We start from the raw sequence: 19502 nt of genomic DNA, 5'->3' as shown, positions 1-19502 counted from the left end.
TTCAAATACCCAAATCTTCTATATCTTAAAGATGTTAAACCCTAGGCCAGCTCTTAGTTTTAAAAATAACTTCAGGAGAATCTGGATGTTTTTGTTTTGTAATCTATGGGTTACAAACTGAAGGGTCTATAAAAAAAAAAAAGGCCAGGCTATTAACACAGATTCAGTCAGTGTCAGTTCAAAAGTGACAACAGGTGGCAATTGACATTTAGACTCTGTGGAGGGATGGAAACCCTAGCAAAGTGAGCCACAGGCCTCCAAAGTGTTATTCCCGTGAAGGAACCCACGTGTCAGAGGCTGACCCGACATGTGTTAAAGGCTTGTGTAGAAGGCAGCTTGTTAACCTAAGAGAATCAGGTCACTCTTCTGTTGCGTCCCCCCTTTGCCTCTGTTTTGGATAGAACAGCTGCTCTCTAGCTTGCTGCTGTTACCATGTTATCACACAGATAATGAGAAATCCGTGTCCTGTAGGAACAGTTGAATGACAAGATCCAGTGTCATCAAAATTCAGGATCTGAAGGTAGCCAAACTCTGGAACTGAAATTTGGTTTTTGTTTTCTTTTTCCCGGAGCTCTTGAGTCCTGGCCCAGGGATGAAGTGCCTCTAGTTAGCAGTCTATTAAAAGGACACCACTTGAATATTTTATAGGGTCTCCAAAGCCTTACTCTACTTTCTAATAATAACAATCTAAATCTGAAATGATTTTGCTTCTGTTTATTTTTCCTCCCCGTGTATAGCCATGAACTTGTGTGCTAATCCTCGGTGATGACAAATCGAGTTTCTTGCCCAGTATTATTTTTAAAAAAGGATTCCAGGGAAAGCTTGAATTTTCTGGAACTTACATGGGCAGCAGTTTAAATACTTGAAGGTGATTTCCTTTCGTTCTTAATCAAAAAAATTTTTTTTCAGTAAAGGAAAGAGATACTCGGAACTGACTCAAAATACTTGCGGACATTTTATTTATTATTTTTTTAAGTTTCTTTGTTTATTTTGAGAGAGAGAGAGTGAGCTCAAGCGGCAGAGGAGCAGAGAAGTAGACAGAGAATCCCAAGCAGTCTCCGCACCGTCAGCACAGAGCCTGAAGCAGGGCTCGAACTCAGGAACTGTGAGATTGTGACCTGAGCTGAAATCAAGAGTTGGACGCTGAATCGGCTGAGCCACCCAGGCGCCCGTCTGTGGACTTTTTATAACCTCACAGGATCTCAGCAAGCATCAGTTAAATTGGGAAAGTCTTCTTCTGGTCCCTTTTATGATTTACATCGTTTTCACAATAATTCTCCACTTACACAGGCTTTTCCCTCCGGTGAACACTTCGTATTCCAGTTCCCTCCTGGCTGGTTTTGCCCACTGATAGCACAAGAGACTAGAATCAGGAAAACAAACCTGTGATTGGACGTCTAGGTTCTGAGAAGCCCCGCCCACTGTAAAGTCCTGGGTTCATGTGCATTTGCAAATAGAAGATTCCCACTGTGCAGTTAATCGGACACTGTTGAGCTGTGTGGCTGCGTGAAAAGCCAAGGGCCACCCTGGGCCTTCGTCGGCTGTGTGTGAAGTGAAGCGTTTGCATCACATGGGCTTGAAGGTCCCTCCGGCTCTCAAATGCTCTGTGATCTGTAAAATCCAGATAATCACCGCCCTTCTAGGTGAGCGTGAGCCCTGAGAGGGGGTTGAGAGAACAGACGCACAAGACCTTTCAAAAGTTACGAGCTGAACAATAACTACAATGATAGTAATGTTAATATGATGATAATGATGGATCCAGAGAAACCAAAATGCCTCCCCCAGAGGCTGACAGTGGGCCTTGCCTGTTTGTTAAGGGGGAGATGAAATGCAGGTTTTGTGAGACTATTGCACCTTTGAGAACAGACGCTGAGTGTTTACGTGTGCCCACACTCTCTCCAGTCTTCACGGTGGCCCAGGAAGGCGGGTGCTGCCAGCCTACCCATTTTCCAGAGGAAGAAACTGATGGCCAGTGGTTACCTAGCCTGCCCAAGGTCCCTTGGCTCAGCGTCCGGGCTGGACTTCCACTCCACGTCTCTCTGCCTCCAAAGCCCTTGACCGCTGGGACAGGCACAATTTGTGTGTAGAACAGGCCAAAGCACACATTGGACACAATAGTGAACAGCCTTCTTTTTCCCTATCATTACTTTTATTATCCAGAATTCCCTTTCCCACCCTTGATCGTGTCTTAGATCCCATAGCTTTCTGGTCACTTTCGGCTCCTGGAAGTCCTCACCTATTGAAAACTCGATTCTCTCATCCATCCCAGAGCCACACCTTTTCCCAGCTCAGATCCGACCCAAACCGGAGACCTACAGTAGGCACAACCTCTTCTTTACCTCCTTCTATACCTCCTTCCTATCCTGTGGCTCTTTGGGGACCAGGCAGGGGCAGGGATTTGGAGGTAGAAGGGACAAGGTGTTAGAAATGTGGTATGGTCATGCTTCTGTCTCCGCTAACACGGTTGGAGACCTTTTTTTATGGGGTGCAATTTGAGTTCTTGAACAAAAGCATGCAATTTCTGGTTAGCCTCTTGCAACAAACTCAGGTCCTGCTGCCTAGTGGTCTCCTAGCCTCTTACTAATGAAGTCCCCCACCCTCCGCAGACAGCTTTCTCCTGTGGGTTCATTCCAGATGCTTGGGCGTAGGCACCAGCCACAGGACACGAGTGCATCCCCAGGGAGCCAAATGGTGGAAGTGTATGCCAGTCCCACTCCAGCCTCTCCTTAGCCTGCCATTCGGGGGAGCTCCAACCAGCTTCCTGCTTTCCAAATCTTCCAAATTCATCAGGCTCTAGGTTTTTTGTTTATGAATGCTTCCAGGCTCCAGGACACCCCACTCGGTTTGTTCTAAGAACTCTAACATCAAGCTTCTCTCGGACCCACAGCAGCACTAGAGCCTGCGCTTTCCCACTCAGTAAACATCTAGGTCCTTCTCCCCGGGGCCTCTAAATCCCTGTCACAGCAGAGGGGAGAGAACACCGCCACACTCCTGCTGTGTGGACAGCTCCCCGCTGACTCCTCTGTGCCTTTCCAAATCTCTGATTTCAGAGGTAGGTGGGTAATAGGGGTTGGTAGTCATCAGTTGGATCCTACCGTCTTTTGGAAAGTCCTGTAGGGATTCCTGGCACCCTTCCTTGGGAGATGGAATATTTATCACCATCGTCTTCAGCTCTGAGACCGTGGCCCAAGATGCCAAGACACTAGGAAAATTCCCATTCTGTCTTCTAAAAGTTTTGATCCCAGCTGCGTAACTACTATGAATGGCAATGTCCAGCTTCGTTAATGGTTCTGGGCATAACTAAAGCTGGCAGGCCTAGGAAGGTGGGGGTGGGGATTTCGTTACCACATGGTTTTCTTTCCTAGACCTCCGTGTCCTCAACTGTCATCTCCAGAGAGGCATCTTCACAGAGTAAGACATCTTTGGGGCCCTTACTTTTCCCAAGTGAGGAATTCTGAGAAGACAGAAGTAGTTCTCAAGGAGATCAGAGGTACCCAATCTGATAGGACCTTAAGTGCTGCCCAAGTGATGACATCTTTTTCAGCTTGGGAATGTAAGTTTATTTTCTGAGAGCCATTTGTCACCTTCTCCGACTTCAAAACTTTTGAAGCCCAGGTGTCCATGACCCTATGCCAAAAAAAAAAAAAAAAGAGAGAGAGAGAGAGAGAGAGAGACAGGACCCCTGTTCTCAAGGATGTTTATTGCCTTTGAACAAAATGATACAAATATGGAATATGGAACGAGGTGTGTAGTTGGATGTTAGTTTAACATGGACATAAGTAGCCAAATTCTTACTCTTCTCTTGGCTCTTATTGCCAAGAATGAAAGGCTTGGGGCAGAATATTTACAGTTGGTTTTTTTTTTTTTTCTATTGCCACGTTTGGTCATTAGTTGCTTTTGCTGGGATATTGGCGAGTTGCTAGAGGATTTGAATTCCTTGATGCTGCTTCACATTCACCTATTTCTGACTTTGGCAATAATTCCAGCGCCAATCACCAGCTTTCTATATTTATCGGCAGCTGCTTCAGTGATGTGGAAACAATTTTCTCAACAGCTGAAAAACATGAAGATACAGAGTAGGACATTTTGTTCTTTATAAAAGAGCTTAGTTGGGATGAGCATGGGAGAAGGGAACAGTCCAGCACGAATCATTTTGTCCCTGCATCTTTCCCACTTTGCCCATCAGGCCATGTGTGACATCAGGCTTAAGTGGAGAGTTTATGGTTTTGCCCAGAGAGGAATGAATGGGTAGCCTCTGTGACATGTACCAGAATCCTTTGAACCAGATGATATGAACCAGTATTCTGCTTTCTAGAAGGTGGTCTTTGATTTGCTTGATTTATGACTTAAGGTTTGGGATGAAGGAGGCTCATCCCCAGCCTCTGTTTCCAGCCCAGCTTTACCAGCTGCCTGGCTCTAGGCATTCGGCATTCGGTGAATGCTTTTCTACAGACCATTATCAAAATCAGTTCCAGAACATCTGCCTTCCATGGGACACTGCAGGGCACAGAGGATCTGAGAGGTATGGGACACCACCTGTGAGGTCAGAGGCTTCCAGACTGCAAGGTACTTGGACTAAATTGATTGAATAATAAATGGTACCAGGTCTCCGTAGCCCTCACATGGTGCCTGGTTCATCCAAAGCCCTCCATGCAGAATGATCAGAGATGTCGCTGTTGCTCTCGAATTGTGTCTCATCTGCTTTCAGAGCTCCGAGACATCTAGGCATTAATGCGTTTGCACAGAGAACAAGACTTAGAACCCAGAAACGTGGTTTCTAGTCCCAGCTCTGCTCCTACCAAGGAAAGGTGGAGCCACGTTGAGAAGCTAACATGAACCGAGGGTTCCAAGTGTCGTGCAAAGCACATCCCAGTGCAGGGTCTTTGTCCTCATTGCAACCTAGGAAGAGGGCCAGCATTTCACAGATGAAGAAGGGAGTGTTCAGAGACTGTCACTTTCCCAAGTTAACGTCGAGTTAACGTCGATGCCAACTCCAAAGCCTGGACTCTTACCATTCCAGGCCTCCCATCTCCCAAGATCTCAGCGCTGCGCAAGAGGAGACCCCATATGGCTCCACCAACCCCCCCTGAGCCCAACTGTCTTCAGTTTGTAGAACTGAAAGCCATCTCTAAAATTTATTTTCTGACTTAAAAAAAAAATCTACCAAGCAGCAGCTTCCTTGGTACTTTAAATCTTTACTGCCACCTAGTGGACGTATCTAATCAGAGGAATGAAAAATTCCGTTCAACTTGGATTAAAAACTGTCAATTCATCTTAAACTCATCCTGTGCTCCAACCTTTAAAAATTGTATTTATGGGGGCGCCTGGGTGGCTCAGTCGGTTAAGCCTCCGACTTCGGCTCAGGTTACGATCTCACGGTCCATGAGTTCGAGCCCCACGTTGGGCTCTGGGCTGATGGCTCAGAGCCTGGAGCCTGCTTCGGATTCTGTGTCTCCCTCTCTCTCTGCCCCTCCCCTGTTCATGCTCTGTCTCTCTCTGTCTCAAAAACCAAATAAACGTTAAAAAAAAATTTTTTTTAAATTGTATTTATGGACAAATATCATGGCCTTCCATTTTTATCCTTGCAGTAAACTACCAGGAGTTTCCGGGAAACCTATAAACTCCTCCTGCTTTAAAAAATAATAATAATAATGCTTTGTGATCATATAATACACACTCAGCTAATAATGGGCTATACTTACAGAAATTCTAATCTGCAATATTTAGAACTTGTATAGCAATTATGTTTTTAACTTTATAAATATTTGCTTAACTTTTTTTTTCCTTTTTACATTCTCAGGGTAACAAAAAAATAATAATTCAAACAACACAGAGGATGTGAAGTAAAAAAGTCCTTCTCCACAGAAGGAACTATGTTAGGAATTTCTTTTTTTTTTCCCAAGAAATGTTTTATTTCATATACAGGCATGTGTACAAACACGTACAGTTTGCTAATTTTTTATAAAGGAGCTTCTGTTACGCATACTGTTCCACAGGTTGCCTTTTTCAACTTCGTCTGTTTTGGACACGTTTCCATGTCAGACACACATCAACCTCATTCTTTTCAATAGGATATAGTGTTCCATTACGGACTGTACTATAATTAATTTCACCAGTTCGTCATTAACGTCCATATAGGCTATTTTCGGTTTTGTTGTTATAAAAGTGCCGCAGGGAATACGTTTATTTTCTTCAGGGAAAACATACACGCCAGACACGCACGCACGCTCATTTGCAAGCGTATTTGTAGACTGAAGTATTAGACATGAACTTGCCGGATCCAAAGGTGTGTTAATACCCACTGGCCAAGATCACCAGAAACACGCCTGTAGTCACAAAGATAAAGGAGGAGAGGAGAGGAGGAGGAGGACGAGGACCAGGAGGAGGAGAAGCCCAGTTAACTGAAACTGCTCCAAGGGAGAACACAGGGGAATGGCGAGCCATCCCCGGAGGACTGTCATAGGGTGCGAGCTCTTGCTGAGTGGTAGCAGGGAGGAGTCGGGGCCGCGGGAGCAGTTCTGGGCCGTGTACCAGCAAGATGCCGAGGCAGGTCAGTGGGCATCTCTAAGTTTTTCTGGGAGGAGGGAGAGTTAAAGTAGGGTCAGGAGTGTCACCAGCAAAGGAGCAGCGGTCACACGTGTGGTCGGAAGAGGGGGGTGTTTCATCGTTTGGTGTGCCCGAGTGGCCTTGTCTGGGCATCGCTTCATTCCATGGGTGTTTCCTACAATCAGCTGGGGACGTGCTGGCCAGTCTCCCAGCAATGCGCCGTTTCATTTGCTCAGATACATTGACTTTAAATGTCTGTGGACGTTTATGTTGCTTTTCAAAAAGGTTGCATTAGTTGACGTTCTCCTGGGTTCTTTTAAATGCTCAACTTCTCTAACAATGAAGTATTTAATAATCAGAATAATGGCAATTACAAGACTGGGAAACGTTTATAGGGCCACTTGCCATGTGCCAGCCGCTGCGTTAACTCCATTATTTCATCGAATCCTCATTGGAGGCTTGAGACACGTGTTAGTGGCATCCCAGCTTCCATCCGAGGAAACCAAGGCTTAGAGAGGGGGAGAACCGGCCCGGTCACGTGGCTGGCCAGCAAGTTGCTGAGCTGGGTTCAGAACCAGACCTTGCTCCTTCCAGAGCCCACGCCCTTTCCCACAAAGAAACACTTTCTCCTTCCTCTGCTTCACAGGAGCCTGCCATGGAGAATTTAAAGCTAGGGCATTCAGAGCTGTTAAACTGATGATCACAAATCTTCCAAAGTCTGGTTTAGGATGATAAGGAAGTCGAGAGGCCCATTTACAAGAATGAGATTCATGGGCTCCTTTCCAGGAATCGCATATATATTGTGAAGTGAGGCATCCTGCCTGAGAGCTTTAGCTTCTCACACGTGCCCTCAATTAATAAAGGCCTATGAGAGCTTCCTGAAAAATCACGGCCAAGACAACGTAATTAAATATCCTCTGGGCCAGCTGGAGCTCAGAGGGTATTTACATAATCCCCAAGGAAATAAACGGATGAAGGACATCCCTCCCCGTGGATCCACTGAGGTTCGTGAAGGTTCCGTGCTATGTGAGGATGGCAAGGACTTGGTGCAGGAAAGAGGGGAAGGACGTGGTGCCTCGGTAAATATCTGTTGAGTGTGGGACGGGCGCAGGCTGGGCTTCAGAGCTGGCCCGCGTGCGTGGACTTAGCGGAACAAACGTGGGAGTCACTGCTGGCTTCTGCTCTTTTCCAGATTGTGCTGGCTGTGGAAGGGACATCAAGAACGGGCAGGCGCTGCTGGCCCTGGAGAAGCAGTGGCACTTGGGGTGCTTTAAATGCAAGTCCTGTGGGAAGGTTCTCACCGGGGAGTACATCAGCAAGTAAGATCGGGGCACAGGCCGTGGGATCCTTCCAGTGGGGCCTGCTCTGGGGAGGGGAACCCCCACCCCACCCCATTGGACATAAAGGCATTCACACCCCATAATCAATAGGAACTTTCACTGTGCTACGTTTTTGGTTTTATAAAAGGAATTTTATTCTTCTGCCGTCCCTATAGTTTGCCTACAATGAATTTAATGAGATGTCAGTCACTGCCTAATTTAACGAACAAAACTGACATAATGTTACACTGTATGTTATAAGCAATTCTTTAGTAATTTTACTTTCCCTAACCTTTTTTCTTTTCCTATTTGGAACTAGTAGACCTTGCTCCTCCTCTAGGTCTTGAATGTGTTTGACACCTCCCCCCACCCCGCCCTGCCCTAAAAAAAAAAACACACACAGGGTCAAAGCACTGAGCCCATTGGGACCAATGCATAATCCAACCCACCAGGGAACGGGTTCGTGTTAGAGTCAGGTGCTGGTGTAACAGCTAAAGTGAAGTTTTATTTTGTTTTGTTTTTATAAGGTAGCTTGGAGAAACGAGTTACAGTGGTTACCTTTCTTTTTTAAGTTTGTAAAATTTATTTTGAGAGAGACAGCAGGGGAGGGGCAGAGGGAGAGAAGGAATCCCAAGCAGGCTCCACACCGTCAGCGTGGAGCTCGACACGGGGCTCGATCCCACAAACCACGAGATCGCGACCTGACCGAAACCAAGAGTGGGACGCTCAACTGACAGGAGCCACCCAGGCGCCCCTACAGTGGCTCCCTTTTGATTGAAGGAGGGAAGAATGAGTGGGGGGGGGGGTCCGAAGGCAATGAGGGAAAATTTATTTTCCTCACTAAACCTTTCTATGCTTAAAAAATATTCTCCAACCAGGTAAATATATATCCGCTCTTCAAAAAAATTTAAGAATACAGTGAAACAAAAAACAAACAAAAAAGTAGCGGGGGCCCCACCGCCTAGAAATCTAATTCTGTAGTCCTGGGTGAAGCTGAAATGCCTGTATCAGAAGGAAAAAGCTTCACAGATGATTCTGACACACAGCCAGGGTAAGAAGAAAGAGAAAGATGCCCAGCTGTTAAGCGAACGCAGAAGGCTGTGCGGGGGTAGGCCATTGAGATGTCTATCGTGGTGCTTCTGAACTTTTCCACTCAAGGGCACACATAGAAAACTGTATTTTTTCTGTGCTCAGAGGTAAATAAATAAGGAGGGTTGGAGAGGCTGAGTGAGAAGGCCCTGTGCCCCTGGGGCCTCCTGAGGGCTGAGGACTTGGCGTCCCAGGCTCTGGCCTGTGAGCTCCAGGAGGTGGTGGGGGGAGGGTGCACGCTGACACCACGTCTGAAGCCCATCTGGCCTGGTGGTGAAAGAGAATGGCGCCCGTGTTTTGCTCGTTGGGTCCGAGACAACAGGGAAGCAGCCGTGGTAATCATGTGGCGGTTTGGCTGTTCTTTCTGTGGAGCCCAGAGAACCACAGCCGTCCCTCCGCGTCGTGTGGCTTCGTGCACTTTGATCACGCCTGACCAGATCTCCCGGCCTGTGAATGCTGGGCGGGAGAGCATCACGCCCTACCTTCTGTGGAAAAGGGCCCCGGGAAGTGTGGGCCTGGCGTCTTCCAGGCCCCTCGGCCCTCTCAGGACCTGAACTCTTGTGTTGCAGGGACGGCGCTCCCTACTGTGAAAAGGACTACCAGGGGCTCTTTGGGGTGAAATGTGAAGCCTGTCACCAGTTTATCACAGGGAAAGTCCTGGAGGTAAGTGACACACGGGATGCCTTCGAAGCTACCATCGTCTTCCTCAGAGGTCGGCAGAACCACAAAAGAGGCTCTTCCACCGTTTTGTTTTGTTTTGTTTTTTCTTTCATCTTTACCCGTGGAGGAAAGAAAGTACTGGGAGCTGACTGATCTCTTCGCGATTTAACGTGTATTGCCTTTACAGGCGGTTGCTGCTAATTGTTCATGTGGAAATTGGAGTGAGGGACAATTTATCAAAAGAGATAAGGGGACTATTAGGAACTATGTAGAAGGAAGAGGTATATTAGACTGTTTTTAGGAGTCAGAAAATGGGAAACAAAGAGCGGGTTCGAGCCGCCTGTGTGTCAGTGTGTGGGCCTGTGTGGGAGCACACGTGTGTGGGCTTTTCCGGGGGGTGTGTGCGTATACAGGCGTGCTCTTGCACTGCGCGCGTGTGCACGTGAGAGTGCACGGACTCGGGGGGCAAGGGCTCAGAATCGAAGTGAGGAAAAGAAAGGGCGGGTGGAAAGTGAAGGCCTACACCTCCCCACCCTTAAGAAAACCACATCCTGCGTGACCCAGAACTCCCTGCGGCTCGGGCCGAACCAGAGTCTGGCGGGTTCAGGTGTGTCTGCCTTGTGCCACAGAACCTGCTTCCTGCTTTCTCCGCAGCGGCCCCACCAGCTGCCGCCTCTGGGCTGAGCGGAGCCCGTGCTGTGGAATTAGGGGCCGGAGTTCAGAGGCAGAGGGAGTCACTGCCTGCCCCCCCCCCCCCGCCGGCTTCTTACAGGCCTGTGGGGTGTTAACCCGCTCTGATACGAAAGAAAAGATTGCCTCATACCCATCACACATTTCGGGGTGGAGAATGTGTCCTGGGCAGAGGTAAGTCAGGACGCCTAGCAGCTTGGGAAGGCCACCAACTGGTCCTGCAGCTTTGACAGACACAGGTCACCGAGTCCACATGACCACATTCAACCCCCCAGCGGGGCGTTTCCGAGACCTAAATCTGAGAGGCCCCCAAGTGTCTCTGGGCAGCCTCCGTGGGATTGCACAGCAAGGTCTAGCTTAGTTTTCCTAATCCCACAGCAAGCTCTGGGGTGCCTTTCTTTCCAGGAAACACAGAGGGGCCGGCGTTGGCTCTGCACCAGGGCCCAGGGTAGCTAATTGGATTCGGGTGATAAGGAAGTGACTGTTAACGCGCACTTGCCTCTTACCCAGGGGAAGGGTGTTCCAGGGAGAGGGAACAGCCTCCCTAGAGGCCCAGAGGCGAGGACAGGCACAGCAGAGCGTGAAACAAAAAGCCAGATGGGCAGGAGCGCAGGTGTGAGAGAAGATGCTAGAGGAGTGGGGAGGGGTCAGAGCAAGAGGACCTCTAGAGTCCTATTCAGGAATTTGGGCCTTATCCTAAGAATGCTGGGAAGCCATTGAAGCCCTGATGGCTGGAGCTGAAAGCGACTGGATTACATCGCTGTATAAAGAATGCCCGGGAGTCCTCAGATGCACGTAAAACCACACCCATAGCAGCTCTGCTCACAACAGCCAGCAGGTGGAAACAACCCAGTGTCCACGCACGGGTGAACGGACCAACAACACGTAGTATATACAGACAAGGAATAATACTCAGCCTTGAAACGGAAGGGGTTATGATACCTGCTACAGCATGGATGAACCTTGAAAACGTCATGCTAAGTGAGGGAAGCCAGACACAAAAGGCTACCCGTGGTTTGCTTGCATGTACGTGAAATACCCAGAACAGGTAAATCCATAGAGACAGAAAGCAGATTAATGGTTGCCTGGGGTTGGGGGCGGGGGGAATAAGAGTAGCTTGTTGGTACCCAACTGGAGGTATGAGGTGTTCTGGAACAAGTCAGAGGCGGTAAATGCACAGCATTGTACCTGTCCTAAATGCCGCAGTCAGGGAGGCCAGTTTGGAGACTACTGTAGGACTCAGGGCGCAAAGCAATGGGAGCACTGGCGGCAGGGAGACCTGAGAGGAGGGCCCACTCTCCCACATAGTTGGGGGCTCAGGAGGAGTTTCCGCGGCCTTTCCAACAATAGTTTTCATTGTCAGCCCAAGTGTGGTTGGTGCTGAGTTTTCGGCCCTCCGTGAAGTACGTCGCAGGAAAGCTATTGGGGAAGTCGGTCGTGGCTTATCCAAAGTGCAGCATGAAGTCCAGGTGGTCAGATCACAAGAGTCAAAGTGCAGCGGGCGTGTGCTCCCCACCTGCCCCCTGAACATGTCCCTTGTCCCTCCCCGGAGCCCAGGGGGAGAGGCCCACGGCATTTCCATAGGGGTTCCCAAGTGTGATCTGTGCAGGACTGAAATAAACCTGTTGACTTGGGAGCAATTGGGAAATTGCATTTCGAAAGAGCAATAATAAAACATCAGAACCATCTCGCGGATGTTCAGCTGTAGGAAAAGCGGTGGGAGGATCCCGAGCATAGCCCCCAGATTTGAGCCACGTTTACGGAAGGCGTGGATCAAAACCGCTGTCTCGGTCCACATATGCAACTGTGTTCCCCAAAAAGAGTTGAGCAGGCAGTAGGCAGGGCGGGGGCGCTGTCGATGACCTCCGGTTTAGTTCAACAGCTGTGAGAAGGAATATGTAAAATAAACTCGATCCAGGAACATGCCATTTTGAAGAAACATCTGCTTAGTCAAGTTCCTCCCTGGAGCGGGTGTTGGCTGTGGCTGCTGGAGCCTCTCGCCAGATTGGCCTCGGGTTTCGGCGAGAGCCTTCTGGAAGGTGCAAGTCGTGGAGGCTTTCCACACGGTGCCTTCAGATTCGGGACTTCTGGGAGTCATTTGCGCTGGCTTCATAGCAGAATCAAGACCCACCCAGTGGGCGTACTGACCGCTGATGGGTGTGATCTAGAAAAATGTAAAGCACGTGTAGCACCCTGACATGGGACCGCCTCTGAGTCAGCTTGGCTTGGTTACCAATATAAAACAGGACGGGTCTCAACACTCCGCCCTCCTCCTGTGCCTTTGTTCTCAGACCCCATTGTTGCAACATGGTGACTGTGAATTTGTAAATGCAGTGATCCTTGCCTTTTGGGATTCTTTCCCCTCAGTTTTAAAAAATGCGGTAAAATGCACGTAGCATGAAATTTACCATGTTAATCGTTTTAAAGTGTACATTTCAGTAGTATTAAATGTATCCGTAATTTTGTGCAACCATGATGGCCACTCACCTCCACGATGCTTTGCATCTTGTAGCCTTGAAACCCCATACGTAACACTAAATCTCACCTCCCCTCTCCCCCTCGTGCCCTGACCACCACCATCCTATTTTCTGTCTCTATGAATTTGACTACTTTAGGCATGTCGTACAGGTGGAATCATACGGTATTTGGGGTTTTGTGTGTGTGACTGGCTTACGTTATTTTGCACAGTGTCCTCAAGATTCATCCATGTTGTAGCACGTGCCAGAATTTCCTTCCTTTCTGAGTGATATTCCGTTATATGGATATACCACGTTTCGCTTGTCCATCCGTGATCCTTATTTTTGTTGTTAATGTTGTTTTTTTTCTGATTGATTTTATTCATAAAGATTGTAAATGCATTCGTTTCCTACATCTCCAACAGCGAGGGCTTAAAAACGCAGAAACTTATTCTCTCACGGTGTGCTAGAGGCTAGAAGTCCAAAATTGAGGTGCGGCAGGGCCATGCTCCCTCCAGGCTCTCGCAGGGAACTCTTCCTTGCCCCTTCCCGCTTGTGGTGGCCTGTGGCATTGTGACCCTGATCCCTGCCTTTATCTTCACATGACCTGCCCTCTGTGTCTTCTCTCTGTATCGCCCCTCCCTCTGCTTTGCTGTTAGAAGGACACTTGTCATTGGATTTAGGGCTCACCTGGATAATCCAGGATGATCTTGTCTCGAGATCCTTAGTTTAATTATTACATCTGCAAAGACCCTTTTCCCAAACGTTCACAGGCTCCAGAGATTTTATGGGCCACCCTTCGAACCCACTCCAGTAAAGCTGGGAACTTATACAAGTGTCCTCCAGGGACTGTCACGAAGTATCAGGTGCTGTACAGCCTCTTGTCTGGGTGGTTTCGCCTGAGATGTCGGCAGACACCCGAGGAAGTTTTGAGAAGGAGCGAGATCACTGGGGAATGATCGAGAAGGTCCGGGCTCAGCTATGTCACTAATTTCTAATTTAATAGCCATAAACCCCACCGATCACATTGGCTTGACAGGCTGGGTAGAGAGCCTTCGTGTGTTTCAGTGCAGAGGGCTCCACGTGATAGGGAATTAGGGATCTGCTCTTGGCTCTGGAACTCCCAGCTGTGGGACCTCAGGCCAATCTCTCAACTTCTTTGAGCCTCAGTTTTCCAAGACAAGCATTAAAAATGTATACGTAAATCCAAGCCTGGACTGCTTGACTCCAAGTTTCTCTGGCTCTTAGGACCCAAGTTCTGTAATTCTCGTGTCTTCGGTCTAAGGAGTCAGAGTTAGCGTTTCTTTCTCCTAGAGAGATTTTCCTGGAAGCTGGCATGCAGCACGCAAAGTGTAGCTTTATTTATCATCAGCTGGCTTTCAATTTTGTTTTCAGCAACAAGAGTCTCTCTTTTGAGAGGTCTTGCTGTAAATGGCACATCTTTAAAAGCTTATGCTAATTAACCTATAAATTCAGGAGCATTCTGAAGATGTTTGCCACCTGCCTCCTAATTAAGTCCGGAATCAAATTAGTGTGAAATACTCGAGTCTGCCAATAGCCTGCTAGCTCCATCTGTACCTCTAACCTCTCCTCTGAAGCAACCTTCCTCCTCCTTTTACTTCCCACCCCTGACCACTCCTCTCCCCTGCTCGTGCTTTAGCAGACTAATGGTACAGGAAGCCACACGAGACTTTGGATGTAGGTTACAGATGTCAGTAGACATCGGGCTTCCCTTTGGTATAAATTTCCTTCCGTCTTTGCCGAATGGCCCTCAGAGATCTCTGAGTCTAGCAAAATCCCTTTCCTGGGTATGGGAACGTTTTTACCTGCCAACTTCATAAAGAAAGAAAACAGCAGCAAAATAGTTCCAAAATGAAGGCAGCACTGGGAAAAAAGAAAGAAACAAAAGAAAGAAAGAAAGAAAGAAAGAAAGAAAGAAAGAAAGAAAGAAAAGTAAATGTCAGACTGGAGACAGAAGTGTGGAAGGTAAAGGAAAGGGTTTGTCCCATGTCCCTCCCCTTGGTCTTGGGCTGTTCTATCAGCAAACCAAGGGTGAACTTGACTCTCTCAGCTCTCTTGCACAATTCCCTCCCCCCAGGGGCTCCAGCACTCCACTGATCCTTTCAAGACAAATGCTTGCATCCCCAGGGAGCTCGGCTCCCTCTGCAGATGGTGCCTCCCCGAGCAGACACCTGCTAGACCACAAGCCACCCCACCCCGGAGCCTTCCTCTTGCAACTCTTCTCTCGGGGACAAAGCAAAGTTGTGTTGTCTGCATTCTTACAGGAGGAGGGCAGAGCTCTGCTTTTCTTGCTCGGGTCTCCTATCCTTTGCCTTTCCCTTCTTCCCCATGTCACACACCCGGGAAATCCATTCTCCGCCCTGGGTGTCTTTCTTTCCAGAAAGGCAGGTGGCACATGTCTTTATGTGGTGTGGTCTTTACGGTGCTACTGGGGCCCTCTGGGGACAAGCGCGTGATGGTGCAGCCTGCATACTGCAGAGACCCTTGTACTGTAAGAGAGAGGCCCTCGCATGCAACCTGAGTGGCTCTTCTGTCCCTTTACTGCCCTTCCACTTCTACCTCCTGGGTGACGCTCTCCCGTCTTTTCTGTTAGCTTGGGAACGATGGACACACAAAAGGACAGGACTTAGACTTGCTTTAGACCCCTCCTGCTGAACTCCTGCAGTGGAGGAAATGGAATCACAACATGATTCAGCCAAATCCTTTTTCTTGATTCTCGGAGGGATTAAACACAAGTGGCTTTTTTGTTTAACTTTCTGACTGCTTTTTCATAAAGCCCAGGGACAAATGCTTATAATATTCCTGTGAAACGAATTCATGTCATAAATTGAAGGCCCTCGGCCCCTTCTTAACTTTTGGTGCAAGTATTCTAAGCGTGTTATGCTGTGTTAGCCACAAGCAGGGGGGTCGGTCTTGTTCTGGGCTAACCTGGTTTCTAGTGAGAAGAAACGCAGTTATTCCATGGCACTTGCATGATCGATGGTCTGTTTGTAACCACCAGAGATCTAACTTGCAAAAGAGAGGCTGAAATGCCAACTCCCCCTTCCTTACTCGGGGTGTGTCATATACATGCAAAGCAGGTGCAGCGACCCACAACCACCGAAAACTGAACGCACCCTTTTCATTCCCACTGTGCTCAGAGGAATTCATACTTTCTTCCACTTAACTCTGAACCCAAATGTTTTTGAGGATTAGGGAGAGGAAAAGAATCAGGGAATCTTAGTAGTTTTGGTTGAGATGGTCCATGTCCCGGAGGGACAGTGAAACACCACGGTATCTTGCTTTTACATAATATTAAAAAAATTTTTTAATGTTAATTTTATTTTTGAGAGAGAGACAGAGTGCGAGTGGGGGAGAGGCAGAGAGACAGAGGGAGACACAGAAAGTGAAGCAGGCTGCAGGCTCCAGGCTCCAAGCTGTCAGCACAGAGCCCGATGCGGGGCTCAAACCCACTAACCGTGAGATCATGACCTGAGCCGAAGTCGGAAGCCTAACCGACTGAGTCACCCAGGCACCCCTTGCATAATATTTTTAACACTTGCAAATGATCTCATAAATACTTAATTCTCACAACAGGCCTATAAAGTGGTCAAGGCAGTTACTACTGACCTTCATTTATAGATGAGGCTACTGAGTGCCAGCAACTTGGGGGCTAATTAGTAACAGACCACGATGAAAAGCCAGGTCTGGCGGTTCTCAGAAGACAGGAACACACGCACACTGCTTCATGAACCACCTGGCAGTAATCATTGCAGAACACGAGTAATTAATTTGCTTCCCGAAATAACATGCTGAATGACCAAAATTTATCATTCCTGGTGAAATGGAGAAAGTCTGTTTCACTAGCAGCCCTGTTATACCTATTTTCAGGGTGATAAACATTTGCTGTTTGTTTGGTTTACTTTTTTACCAGTATAAAATGCCACTGAAAGTCAGCGACCCCTGTCATGGAGTCTGTGGTACTTCTGGGCAGTCATAGCTCCCAGTGTCTCGTCTATGGAGTCATGGGTCCCAGGGTCTCATCTATGCAGTCGTACCTCATAGTGTCTTGTCTTCTTTAATCAACCATTGGCTCCCCGAGGGCACCTGGCATGGCCCTTGGAGAATAGTATAGATGGATGAAGCTGTCTCAGGTTAGCTCCTCAAAGAGCTCTAGCCTAGAACTCTCCAGAGCTCCATAGATAGACAAGAAGGTCCTGGGAAGCCGGACCAATATAGGGACACCAGTCATCTTTCCGAATTTAAAACTTAACAATAAACGTAAACTTAACAATACATTTATAAAAATGGCCTCATTTCGTATATGAATTAAGGAGAATGTGGTACATCCATCCACACAACAGAATATTACTCAGCAGTAAAAAGTGCCAATAGTGTGCTACCACAGGGATGAGCCTCGGACACATGATGCCAAGTGAAAGGAGCCAAGCACAGAAGACTTCATTTATATGATCCCATCCATATGAAACATCTAGAATAGGCAAACCCACAGAAACAGTAGATTAGTGGTTGCTGGGGGAACGGGGAGACTAGAATGGCCGCTAATGGGTACAGGGTGTCTTTGTGGGGGTCGATGAAGACATTCTAGAAGTAGATAGTGGTGATGGTTGGAAAACTCTGAATAGACTCAAAACCGTTGAATTATATACTTTAAAAGGATGAATTTTAAAGTATGTGGGTAATGCCCCAATGTAAACATACATGCATATATACATGTACGTCTGTCTGTCTATGCAGAGACATGCAAGGTGATAGGGAGCTGGAATCCTGTTACTCTGTTTCCTTCTCCGTGAAATGAGAACACTAATCACTGCCTCTTCGGGGTGCAGGATTTGGAAAAAAGAAAGCAGGCAAAACCACTGGCATAGTCAGGGAAGCTCCCTCTCTTCCCTCTCTCTCCTCCTTCCTTGCAGTCTTTGACAGTTTAACTTACTATATAGAAGAACTGCGGGTAAAGGACAAGAATTGGGGATTCAGTCAATACCTGTCTTCCCGCAACATCGTATGCCAGGTCTTTCCCCTTCCTGAGCATTCGGACTTGTTCTCTTGCGTGGCCACAGGCCGCCATCGCGCAGAAATGTGCCCTTGATGACAAAGTATGAGTTGGTTAATATAAAATCTTCCTGGCGCAGGAGAGAGACCTCAAGTTTAAATTCATCGAATGGTTTCTGCTTATTTGCAAAGAATAACTCTGGTGCTATATGTTGTCCCCTCTGTCGTTAACAGATTTGGAATGGACCCAGGAGGGCATAAACACACTGACACAACAAATGATTTGAGGAAAATCTATCTGATTCACCCAAAGTTATTCTTCTCCTACATTAATGACAAAAGGAAATGTATTGCTAGGGTGACAGACGACTATGTTCACAGGCAGTAAAGTTTCGATAGTTATGAAAAAAAATCACCCCATTTCCTGTCAGCACAAATAGGAGGGCTTCCTTACCCGGAAATGACATTTTGAAAAGAATTTGTACTTTGAGTTCAAACAATGTTCTGTGTTGCAGCGTTAACTTCAGAGAGTTTAGCTTATTGCTGGTGAGATGGGGTGGGGGTGGGAGGGAGTGACAGCCGAACCAAGAGGCAGAATGTAACTCTTGCAGAGAAGTGGACAAGTAGTATTGAGGTTATGCTGGTGGCCCAACATTGGGAGCCGCAGAAGAAAATGTAAGATTTAGGACTTGTTCTTTTTTTTTTTTTTTTTTTTTAATTTTTTTTTAATGTTTACTTATTTCTGAGACAGAGACAGAGCATGAGTGGGGGAGGGGCAGAGAGAGAGGGACACAGAATCCAAAGCAGCCTCCAGGCTCTGAGCTGTCAGCACAGAGCCAGACGCGGGGCTCGAACTCACAGACCGCGAGATCATGACCTGAGCCGAAGTCGGAAGCTCAACCAACTGAGCCACCCAGGCGCCCCTAGAACTTGTTCTTAGATGAAATGTGCATTTCTAAAAGTAATAGGGTGTTCAAGTCTAAAACCATACCCCCTGTAGTGTCCCGGCAACCCTCCAGCACTCAAGTGACAACGGCCATTACAGCATCTTCAGAGTCTGAGGATGACTGTCAGCAGTGGTATTGAACTTGAGAAATGATTAGGATCCAACAGCAGAGAGACCGCTTTCCTAGATAGGTTGCCACCCAGCACAGTGAGGCGATGAGTCTCCTGGTGTGGCCAGTGTTCTGGGTACAGAAGTGATGACCCCTCAGAGTTGTCCTTTCTACTCTCCAGGACCCTTCCTGGGCCTCAGAAGGGCTTACGCGTCTGCTTTCTCACAGACCCAGAGCTTCAGCTGGTGCTCACCTGCCCCCACCCCCCACCCTGTTCACGACTTCTTTTACCGCTCTTCACCTCAAGGATTGTCATACTCCTTCTTCTAAGTGATCGATTCCAACGTGCCTCACCCGCCCTACGCAGGTGACATGCAATGAATTCCAAGGTAATTTCCGCGACCTTTTCTTGGTGGAGCAGAAAAAGAGCTTCATCTTGGGCAATGTGTAAGAGCTTCATCTTGGGCAATGTGTATCAGCACACAAGAGATAAGTGGGGACCCACAGTAGCGTGAGGGCCAAGTAAGAGGAACACACGGTAACTGCCCTGGGTTTAAAAGAAATTCTTGTCAACTACTAGAAAAGCAGTCAGCTTTGGCTTTTGAGGCATGGGTAGTTACAGACAGGTGCAAGGGGGGAGCTCATGTCCGTTTGCTGTTGTTATTGAAGTCTTC

The 19502-nt window shown here is 47.7% G+C and overlaps 1 protein-coding gene across 11 annotated transcripts in view; it reads left to right on the top strand.

The window, feature by feature from the left end:
- The window catches only part of ABLIM1 (actin binding LIM protein 1), a 295553-nt gene that overhangs the window by 189193 nt on the left and 86858 nt on the right, over positions 1-19502 (top strand). For all 11 annotated transcript variants that reach the window (XM_049645831.1, XM_049645824.1, XM_049645822.1 and 8 more), the window contains exons 5-6: positions 7739-7865; positions 9524-9617. In XM_049645831.1, the coding sequence (XP_049501788.1) occupies positions 7739-7865; positions 9524-9617 (221 nt within the window). The remainder of the gene's footprint in view (positions 1-7738; positions 7866-9523; positions 9618-19502) is intronic.

This window comes from Panthera uncia, chromosome D2 (genome assembly GCF_023721935.1).
Source record: "Panthera uncia isolate 11264 chromosome D2, Puncia_PCG_1.0, whole genome shotgun sequence".
In the NCBI taxonomy this organism is placed as follows: Eukaryota; Metazoa; Chordata; class Mammalia; order Carnivora; family Felidae; genus Panthera; species Panthera uncia.
This window is presented reverse-complemented; position numbering and strand designations above follow the sequence as displayed.